Below are 10,727 nucleotides of genomic sequence, written 5' to 3'. Positions count from 1 at the left end.
GAGGATTGCATCCAGCATCCAGGTGGAATCTGAGCCTCCTCTTGACATAAAGGTGCAATGGACACAACCAATCCAGTGTCCACATAGAAGAGGTGGCATTGGATTGGGAAAAGTGGACATAATGGACAAAGGGTATGGGGAAAGGCAGGAAGAGATGAGAGGTGGAGGCGTCTTCGGGACATGGAGCTGCCCTGGATGGTGCTTCAGAGGTAATCACCGGACATTGTAAATCCTCACAGGGCCTACATGATGGAATAGAGGAGAGTATGGGCCATGATGTGAACCAATGTATATGAGGTGCAGAGGTGCCCAAAGATGTACTTCCCAAATCCAATGGATGTGTCATGATGATGGGAACGAGTGTTGTTGGGGGGGGGGGAGAGGGGGGGTGGGGGGGTGGGGTTGAATGGGACCTCACATATATATTTTTAATGTAATATTATTACAAAGTCAATAAAAAATAAAAAAATTAAAAAAAAAAAAAAAAAAAAAAAAAAAGATGTCCTACAAAAAGCCCACAGGTAGAAGATAAGAATAATGCAAACCTGAGCAAACCACAGGGAAACAGCTGAGTGGCCACATCTCCTACCCTTCATACAAGTGCTTTGTCAGCCACATTATGGTATAAAAACAATGGCACAGAGGAGCAGATATGGCTTAAGTGGTTGAGCTCCTGCCTCCCACATGGGAATTCCTGGGATTGGTTCCTAGTGCCTCCCAAACAAAGCAAAACAAAACAGTGAACAAAAAGCAAAACAGATGAATAAAACAACTCAGGGAAGCTGAAGTGGCTTAGTGGTTGAGTGTTGGCTTCCCACATATGAGGTCCCAGTTCAATTCCTGGGCACTGGTACTGAAAAAAAAACAAAACAAAATAGAAACACTACCAACAACAAAATGGCAATCTGATAAGAACGAGCAAAAATATTTTTAAAAAGAAGTAATTAAGGAAGCCATTTAAAACATAGATTTACATCCACTGTCATTAATAATTAAGCCTGCCTAAAATGTGCACTGTGCCTGGAGACATCAGCTAAAGATAGTATGTGTATATACAAGTGTACTAAAATCTTTTATTATGAGGTCACTGATTTTCAGCCAAGAACGACCCACCATTTTGGAGGAATGACTTAAAGGCGATTGGGAGTGAGCAGGGACAAGCATCATATACAGAGAATGGAACTTGGAATTGCTGAGGAAAAGTGACTGACCTTTAAGAGAATCCCAAGACTTACAAAACCACTTGGGGAAGCTGTAGTCCACACTAGGCAGTAGTACCACTGTTGGGGTAACACAGGCTTTGTGGCCACTTCCAGGAGTGCCTAGCTTCTTTTAAACTTCTTGTCCCTGGCCCCCACTCCCTCACCTGTGAAAGGGCACTATTATTAGCACTTCATCAGGAGGGTTCTGGTGAGGGGCTTGGCCAGGTGCTTGTGATCAGGAGGGTTTTCAGAGGCCAGCTGGGGTGAGAACTAAACTATTTTTTAAGCCCTTACTTTTAAAAATAATCATAATACAGACCTAACCATTGTAAAAGTAAAAACAAAAAAACTTATAAAGAGGGTAGAAGGAAATAAGCATTGCCCCTAATTCTTCCACGAAGGCATGACCACTTTGGTACATTTCCTTTCTGTAAGTTCTTGCAGGAAACTGAGCCTACTTTCCTGACTCTAACTTATTTCCTCTATCAATGAATTTTTCCCATATCAATGAATATTTTTGTAAAATTGTTTTAATGCATCTCCCCCCACCCTAATCCACGGTAATCCTTCTTTCCATCAGGCCTGCTCTCCGCTCTCTCTTCCTTTGTCTGGTGAAGCCCCCCATTCCCACTCCCACCCTGTGTTATCTTCTCTCTCCACGTGGGGTTTCCTGCCTGAATGGTGTCATGACCCAGGCTGGTGGCTCACTTCCCACCTGAGGGCCCATAGGTCCTGCTCAACCCATCACAACAGGAGGAACTCAGTACCAGTCCCTCTTTCCTTGCCCACCCGCAGCTATATAAGCAAAAACTTCAGCTGGAGCCTAGCACAGAGACTGCGTGGAGTGGGTGCCTCATCCACATATGACTGAAAGAATGGAGTGGGAGAGAAAGGGAGGGAGGGAAGGAGAGAGAAAGAGCAGAAGGGAAGGATGAGGGAAGGAAGGGAGGGAGGGAAGATGAGGAGGGAGGGAAGAAGAGGAAGGAGAGAAGAAAAGGAAGGAGGAGAGAGGAAGGAAGGTCTTGCATACCCCACCACCATCTTAAGCCTCACTATGTCCATTCGGTGGAAAGGCCTCTCCCTGGGCAAATTCCTGATCTTCCTCCCAGACTCAAGTACTTCCACTGTGTAGCTCTCTTGACCCGCTGCTCCCCACTCATGGTCTTGCTTAACCTTCCAAGCAACCCTAGAAGGGAGGTACTGCCATTGCTTTGTTTCGCAGCTAAGGAAACAGGCTTAGGAGTTTCAGTTATTTGCCACAATCAGGAGTGAGTGGACGAGTGGGGCCTGGGCTCCTAAGCCCAGAGCTCTGGCCTCAGCCTTTCATAGCTTCGGGTCGGTCCTGGCCTCACAGCCAGCCCTTCTTGCACTTACATTCTGCATTTCCTCCAAGGATGGGTCCCCTCAGGGACTCCCTGATCCTGAGGTCCACACTTGAAGTGCTCAGTGGGTTTTTCTAAAATGCCTGCGTAAAGTCAGTGCTAGCTCTAAACTCTCATTTGATAATGGAAGTCTCAGAGCTCAGAAAAACAGCAACTGTCTTTCAACACCAGCTGGTGATACAGCCTTAGTGGATCTGAAAAATTCAGAAAGCAACTGGTGTCTTTTTCCCTTCCTTCAGTTTCCTTTGTTAAACTGTCATGTGTGTTCCTGGTGACCTGTTTTCCCATGACAAGGAGGCTGGAAGAAGCAGGAGAAAGAAAGAGACAGTAGCTGGTCTCCCCATCTCCCCAGGACCTTGCTTGCAACTGGCTTTGCCAAGGGATTACAGGCCCATCACTGGCACTTAGCACCCTACTTGGCCCAGCCATTCCTCTGGCTAAAGCCACCCCCTGGATTTTCCTTTGGGGAGGACAGCAGGTTATACCAGGCTCTGTCCTCCTCCTCTGTAGCACAAAAAAACTTTGATTCTAAGAAGTGCACCACCAGCTTGGAAAGCCCAAACCCCTGGCTCTCTCCAGATCTGCACAGAACCAGCATTCTTTTTGCTAAAACCACCAGCCCTTCTCAGCAGAAAGGGTGCAGGCAGCCAGCATCCTGCCGTCTGCTCGTGCAGAATGTTCCACTTGCTGCTTCTGACAGACCCTGGGCTCATCAAATTCTAATAAATGTCACTTTTAATAAGTCCCACTTGCATGACTTAAATTAGCATGGGGAATTTTGAACACTGACCTCTCCTAAAGCCTGGCATTTTAAAATCCAGACACTGTGCTGAGAAATTTTGTGTTTCACATAAAAAGTCATCAAAACTTTTAATTTTCCCCATTTTGCAGATGAGAAAATTGACATGCACCAAGGAAAGGAAACATGCCCAGCTCAGCCAGTGAAAAGTGGCAGAACCAGGTCCTTAACTCCAAAGCCTTTCCCTGGGGCCTATAGTTGGGGGCTGGCCTTGCACATGCCACCTTCTGCCCTATGTACTCCTGACTCCAAGCTGAAACAGGGGATAACCACCAGCTTTCAGTTATTGTAGTAAAAAGCCTTTGCCACGGGGGATGAGGGAAGAGGCTCAGGAACAGGTGTGTGTGCATACATGTGTGTGAATGATTTTGTTGTGTCTATACACACACACGTGTGTGTGTGTGTGTGTGTGACATTTCAAGAACAGGAGTTTCTACATGAGGCAGTGCCTGGATGACTCTCTCCAGGATCTTGAGTTGGGAAAGGTTCCTCTGTGTCCCAAATCAGATTCTGATTCCAGCCTGTTGGTCCTTTATGACCTCTTAAGTACCAATGCTCTGGATGGGTGAGCTGGCTTATATGTAAGACTCAGTCAGGCTTCCTCTTATTACCAACTGGAAGCCCACCCAAGCTGATATGGCTGCCCAACCTGTCCTGATGACTTCAAGATTGCCACAGACTTCTTAAGGCTCCCAACCACTTGACCAGGGTCTAGGTGAGGTCTGTGGCCAGAGTAGAGGAAGTGGTTCTTTTGTCCTGAAGCTGTTGTTGCCTCTAATAGCTGTGAAGATGGAGCCCTCTGTGGTCCAGAGCACTTTGATTCCAGAGCACTCCATGGGTGACATGCTGACCATAGTTGTTTTTCTCCCTACTTGAAGGGCTCAAGGGGAATCCAGAAAGGCTAGGGACATCCATCCTGTATTAGTCGAGGTTCTCCAGAGAAACAGAACTGATAGGACATATATATAGAATGATTTGTTATAGAAATTGGCTCACATGACTGTGGGGATTGGAAAGTCCAAATTCTATAGGGAAAGCTGCAAGCTGGAAACTTCGATAAAGATGATTCTGAAATCTGGCATGCCCAAACTCCATAGGGGAGGTGAGGCTGCAAGCTGGAAACTCCTATGAAGGTAAAGTTGTATTCCCTAGGAGAAGCTGGATGACTGAAGAGGCAGAAATTCTTCTGACTTCTAAAATTCTCAGTTCTGGCTTTTAAAATCTCCAACTGACTGAAGGACTCCTCATTGCTGAGGACAATCTCATTTGTTGACTCTGGAAGCAAATCTACCTACAAAATACCCTTACAGTAACAATCAGGTCACTGCTTGCTTGGCCAAACAAATGGACGCCATGACTTAGCCAAGCTGACACACAAACTTAATCATTGCATAACCTCACAGCATGGGAAGCAGGGGCAACCTCCTCCCAGGGAGTCTGTTGCCTCTTAGAAGAGTGTATGGTGACAGTGAACCCTGTCTCCGGGGACAGGACAAACTCACCAAGTGATAGGCTCTTCCTTCATCAGGACAAATGTAGAGAGGAGGAGGAAGAGGATGGCATTCTAGTTAGGAAAATAGAATACACCCAGGTAGCTACTAGAGAATAACTCCAAAGTGTTCATGAACAAATTCAAATTTATACTGGTCCAGAGGCACTAACCTTCAATTCTGATCCAAAAGTCTCTGAACATTTTAAATTTTTTAATAACTAATCTGATGGCAAAATGTGACCTGGCCTGATATGAGGAGATATGGGATATCAGAATTTATTGCACCTGAAATACCTCCTCCCATATTCTGTGCTGAAAAACTGTTGTGAACTAGATTACAGAAGGCAGCCCCAGACCAGAGGCTCTGCTGCCAGACCCTGCTCCAACATGCAGATTCTAGCGTCAGTTTGGAGTAAAGTGTGCTTGAGCTCCAAACTGGGAACCCAAAAGGAAAGCACATGACAAGCATATGCAGAACCCTTTAGTCTCCTAGGTATCTTCTTTCAGATAAGTAAAAAATACAGGTGTGTTGAATCCAAGGTAAGATGCCTCCCACCCTATGCCAGCATTTACAGAAATGCCAATGAGATTGACAATATGGCTTTCCTGCACTTTCTACTTGGGCACAGGGTGATTCCATATGCTTTCTGGAAATCACAGCCTTAGAGGGGCTCCTCAAACCCAGCTCCTCAGCCTGCACAGCAGCTCTAAGGTCTTCTATGTTATGTCCAGAGGAGTGCCCTCTTTTCTCTCCTCTCTTAGCTGGCTTGGGGCGGGGGGGGGGCATGGAAAGAAAAAGCTGGGGTGGAATAAAACAAGAGCTTGCCATAGCCTAGCACTGTCTTTGCTCTATGTATATGCCAAACCAAGAAGTGGAGCTGTGTTCTCACCTGAGGAAGCAGCAGTGACCCATCATGGCTGGGCCAGCCAGGATGTTGGGGAAGAACCTACACTGCTGCTGAGGGGGTGGGTTCTGTCTTCTGGATGCTTTTTTACAGCCTTGTTGGACAAAGCTAATTGATGTTTCCATGGACAACCCAGTGAGGGCAGGTCTTGGGAAACAGTCTTCAAGACAGATTCCCAGCAGCCCTAGCTGGTTCTGGCTATTTGCTGCAGCCTTTGCTCAGAGCCAGGTAGAAGACTCCATAAGAATCTCACCAAGGAGAAGAAACTAATTCTTCACAAATTATCAGGTACCCAGAAACAACCCTGAGGCCCAGCCAAGACCTTCTCATGCTCATAATGGAATTGAAGGGGACCCCAGAGTGAAAGTTCCAGCTGCTCACTCCCTGACTGGGAGCATCCTGGAGGGGCTGGGGAGCTGTGCCACAGTGCCCAGCCTCACTTGTCCCCTCTGGATAGCATCATAAGACCCTGGAACACAGGCTTGGTCTGGCTGGCTCCTGCAAAGTCCACCTGGAAAGTCAGGCCTGGTTGCTCCAAGCCCATTCAGCCTAAGAAAAGGACTGCCATCCTGCATGACCTTGGCCCTCATCCCTCTTTTCCATTTCCTACCTACAGAACCAGAAAAGGGAACTATCAGCCGGGGCCCCAAATAGGGAGGCTTTTACTTTTGGAAAAGGACAAAGATGAGTTGACTGAGGTAACTGTGGTTTGGAGCATTTACCTGCAGAGGCCCTCAGGAAGGCTGAGGTATTCAAGGAGAAACTTGAGACACTAACAGTCTGCCTGAAGAACTGCCTGCTCCTTGTGAAAGCAGCAGCACAGTTAGGGCCCTGTCTGGGCCTGTCACCTTCATCTGTCTCTGAGCCACAGGTGAGGCCCATCTCTTCCAAAGCCTGGGGCAGGGGCCTGGAATCTCCTGTCTGGGATCTGTAGGCAGACCACAAAGCTCTGGCTTGACTACCATCTGTCCAAGGATGTGTGCTCGTAGGTGTCCTGAAATGTCTACAAATGCAGCAAGGACAAAAGGAGGTACTCATCAAAAAGCATCTTGGTGCAAGGAAAGGACTTGGCTCCTCAAGAGCCAGCCTTTGTGTTCCTGCTTTAACTTGTAATAACACTGAAATGCACACCTCTGGGATCTCACTGTCCTTGTTTTCTTCATTCTATAGTTTCTGCTGTATCCCCAGCCCTTAAAGGACTCTACCTGATGAGTTTCTTCACAGCTTTTTGCCTCTTCTCCCTGCTCCTTCTCTCAGCAGATCTTACCAAACCCCATGGCTTTTGCTGCTCCTGAAATGCCAGTGTCACTGTAGAAGGCTCTCTGTGAGCTCTAGACACACAGAGCCAAGGCTCCAGCCCCTCTTGAGGGTCTCCTTAAATGTACTTAAAACTTGCTGGTCCCAAATTGACCTCATGATATGGCCCAGCAATCAACCTCCTCCTCCTCCACCTCTTCCTCCTCCTTCTCCTCCTCTTCCTCCTCCTCGATCCCCTTGGTAATCAACTGGTACTCATGAGCTGCTTGTGTACAATCCTTTGTTTGCTCCCTATTGCCCTAAGGATAAAGTCCAAACTCAAGCTAAGCATGCAATCTGGTTTCCACAGACTTTTCTAGTTTCTGTTCCCATCATTCCTAGCATGCAGCATTCCCAATTCTACCAGTGATGGTGGGGGTGTAGTGCTCCTTATCATAATGCCTGGGAGAGTGACAGGAAGTTGGTGCTCAGATCAGAACCCAGGGGTGCTAAAGGTCCCATCCTGCCACGTGCAGGACACACAGAAGCAGCCTTCAGCCTGCTGAGAGCATTGTCTCACACCAAGTAACATTCCTAAGGGCCTGCCTCAGGCTCTGGTGCTCCCTGAGACCTTCACCTTCGTAGTTTCCTCTGCTGAAGCACCTTTTCTCAGCTTTGTCATCTGGCTAACCCCCATTTGTCCATTAGAACTCAGATGCATCCCTTTTAGAAACTATGTCCTAACATGCAAGCTGGGGCAGACAGGCCTCCAGGGGACCCCACCTCATGAGGCAGGGGTACATAGGGCACTTTCTTTGTCAGGCAGGAATGGTGGCTCCTGGCAGTTCCTCACCACAGTGTAAGTTCCCAGAGGGCAGAGTCTGTGCCCACAGAAGACCCTTGGGAGAGAAAAGGATGATCCCAAGTGTTAGCTTTTCAGGGAGTCCCCTATGTCCATCGACTGAGGAGAACCCACCTGCTTTCTCCAGGAGCTCTCCAAGCTGGGTCTGGGGAGCAACATGCAGGTGAAGGTACGGACTTTCCAGCTGCCCGTGGATTACAGGGAGGTGAAGCAGAGGATCGCCAGGATATGGGAAGATCTTCAACCGCAAGTAAAGGATGGCTGGGGAGGCAGTGGGGTTGGGCACCTGATGGGGTGGCGGCACTTCAGAGCCTGTGAACCCCTAGGACACTGATTTGGAGTGTAGATGGCTGAAGTACACCCTGCCCCACGCGCCGCCAACAGCATACCAAGGTTAGAGACAGTTACAAGGTTCCCTGTCTGTTTCTGAAAGTTTAAGCTGAAATCAGGAATAGGTCTTGAGAGAAAATCCTGGAAATGGAGGAAAAGTAATGGAAAGCGTTATTCCCAGCTGGGACTCAAAGATTGTTTCCAGCTAACAGGCCACGTGCCTCAGGTCTGGCCATGCCCATGCTGCAGGCATATTGGCTATGAGGTGGGCTAGGAGGCAAGGACCTCCTGGGCCCAGAGAGCTATAGGGAGAACACCCACACTAGGAGGGCCCATCTGTGGTACACCCAGCTAATTTATCTCTTGAGCATAGTCACTCAATTAAAAAATACAAACCTCCAAAAAACATGAGGATCAGATGACTAAGGAAATAAAACATACACAACCAAGCCGTCAAGACAATGCCCCAAATGTTTTTATACAATAAGCAACAGCTATTTTTTAAAAAGGAAAAATAATCAGCTGTAATAAATTCTAACAAGATTTCATTAGGTGGTTACTAACTTCCTTTATTAAAGTTCCATTTTGAAAAGATGTCACATTCCACTGAAATGCTAAGCTTCTAAGCTCCCTCGTGGTAGTCATAGAAACCACCCCTCCACACACACAAAGGTTAATATACTTCCATGTGAGAATATTTTGAAATATAAACATATTTAAATGTAGCATGGCTTAAAAAGAGACCAGCTGGCTTCCCTCCTCCCAGCACATCGGGGCAACGGGCAGGGCATGTGGCGCTTCCGTGGCCCAGTTGGGGCTCGAGGTGTTTCTCACCGAGAGCTCCCACCCCTTGGACCTTCTGCGACCTTGGTGACCAGGGCCGGCCTTGGTTTCCAGTTATCTGTGGTGGTGTCGCGTGTGTGTCAACAGCTCGTCGTGCACGTGGGCGTAGACACCTCCGCCAAGGCCATCTTTCTGGAGCAGTGCGGCAAGAACCGAGGCTACCGCGACGCCGACATCCGGGGCTTCCGGCCCGCGGACGGCGTGTGCACGCCCGGCAGCCCGGAAGTGATCGCGTCAGGGGTCAGCCTGCGGGCGGTGTGCCAGCGAGTGGCCGTCGACGGCGTCGAGGTGGCCTTTTCCCGCGATGCGGGCAGGTACGCTCTGTCGGGTCGGGCTGCTGTGCAGGTAGGGGAGGAGGAACGTCCTCCAGTGCCCTCTAACCAAGCCTCCTGGGATATCGCCCTCCCAAGATACTGGACCGTGGTCACGCCGGGCCACTGCACCCATGGCAACTGCCTGTGGATGCTGCTCTGCGGAGAACGCGGAGCTCACACCTTAATCTAATTCCAGATCCTGAGACTACACTCCCACCCCCACTTTCACACAGACACCCCCCTCCCCATCCAAGGGGACTTCAGTGCAGGAACAGAGGAGAGCTATGGAAGGGCATATTTTGTGTTGTTTCCACCCCCCCACCCCCCAACCAACATTGTGGATGAGTCATGCTGATATAGACTGAGAGAGAGATGAATTTACCTTTGTTTCTCCAAATATTGATCCTCAAGAAGCAATTTCTCCTCCAACAATGATTAACAATGAATGATTCAATGAATTCCAGAGGGATTCACTAGGAAAATGGGGTTTTGGACTAGCTGGTTGAAGACGAGTCCCTTCCCTGGCTGGGCCACTTATTGGTCCTGAAACCAAAAGCCAATCACATAACCCTCCTTCCCAAAAGCATGTTCTTTCTAAGGCTGAGCAACAAAATTTAAATGACCCCTTCTCCACCTCCCTTCCCCCCCCAATTCCTTCCTCCTCCTCCACTGCCACTTCTGCTTGCAGTTCATTGATGGTAGAGGCTGCTCTGAGGAGTTAACATGGGGTTTCATGTGGTTGCAGATACGTCTGCGATTACACCTACTACCTGTCTCTGCTTCATGGAAGTGGGTGTGCAGTGCTCATCCACGTCCCTCCATTATCACCGCAGCTTCCGGCCAGCCTGTTGGGAAAAGTCTTGCAAGTCCTCATCCAGGAGATACTAGCGGAGATGGGAAAACCTGAGTGCCAAGCCTGGCTGGCAGAAAACTCAACCCCTATGGCCTTGAGCCAAGGGGCACCAACTAAGGCTCAGATCCGGTAGAGGAATTAAATGTTTCAGTCTTGTGTGTGGAGTTCAACTGTACTCTGAAAGGCTTTGTAAAAATTGCTTGTAAAACAGTTTACACAGAGGAAAAATATTCTGAATTAGCCCAGCGAAATCACAAAGGGTTATTTATTGTCCGAAGAAGGAAGAATACACTGAAAGGCACTCATTTCACAAGTGATTAACTAGCTTCAGTTCTGGTTTTCACAACAGTAAAATGAAATCCTAGTAAATTTTTTTTTTTTCTCCAAAAGATGACACAGTGGGCCTGAGTGATCCTGCCCAGATTGCTGGGGCTGCACAGCTGTTCTGCAGAGACCCACGTGGTGGGTGGATCCATTGCCAGACTGGCCAAGGGAAACTCCAAGAGAAA

The 10,727-nt window shown here is 48.3% G+C and overlaps 1 protein-coding gene across 2 annotated transcripts; it reads left to right on the top strand.

Annotated features, from left to right (window-relative positions):
• The first annotated feature begins 8,009 nt into the window (after positions 1-8,009).
• On the top strand, positions 8,010-10,374 carry PGPEP1L (pyroglutamyl-peptidase I like). Of its 2 annotated transcripts, XM_012521757.3 has the most exons (3): positions 8,010-8,128; positions 9,139-9,365; positions 10,111-10,374. In XM_012521757.3, the coding sequence occupies exons 1-3, from the start codon at positions 8,036-8,038 to the stop codon at positions 10,349-10,351; spliced, it is 561 nt and encodes a 186-aa protein (XP_012377211.3). In that variant the 5' UTR covers positions 8,010-8,035; the 3' UTR covers positions 10,352-10,374. The 2 variants fall into 2 exon arrangements, with proteins under 2 accessions (XP_012377211.3, XP_058144479.1); XM_058288496.1 differs by lacking the exon at positions 8,010-8,128 and having other exon boundaries at positions 8,863-9,365.
• The last annotated feature ends 353 nt before the right edge of the window (positions 10,375-10,727 follow it).

This window comes from Dasypus novemcinctus, chromosome 3 (assembly GCF_030445035.2).
Source record: "Dasypus novemcinctus isolate mDasNov1 chromosome 3, mDasNov1.1.hap2, whole genome shotgun sequence".
NCBI classification, from domain to species: Eukaryota; Metazoa; Chordata; class Mammalia; order Cingulata; family Dasypodidae; genus Dasypus; species Dasypus novemcinctus.
Note: the sequence above shows the minus strand (reverse complement) of the source record. Positions and strands in the feature narration are given on the sequence as shown.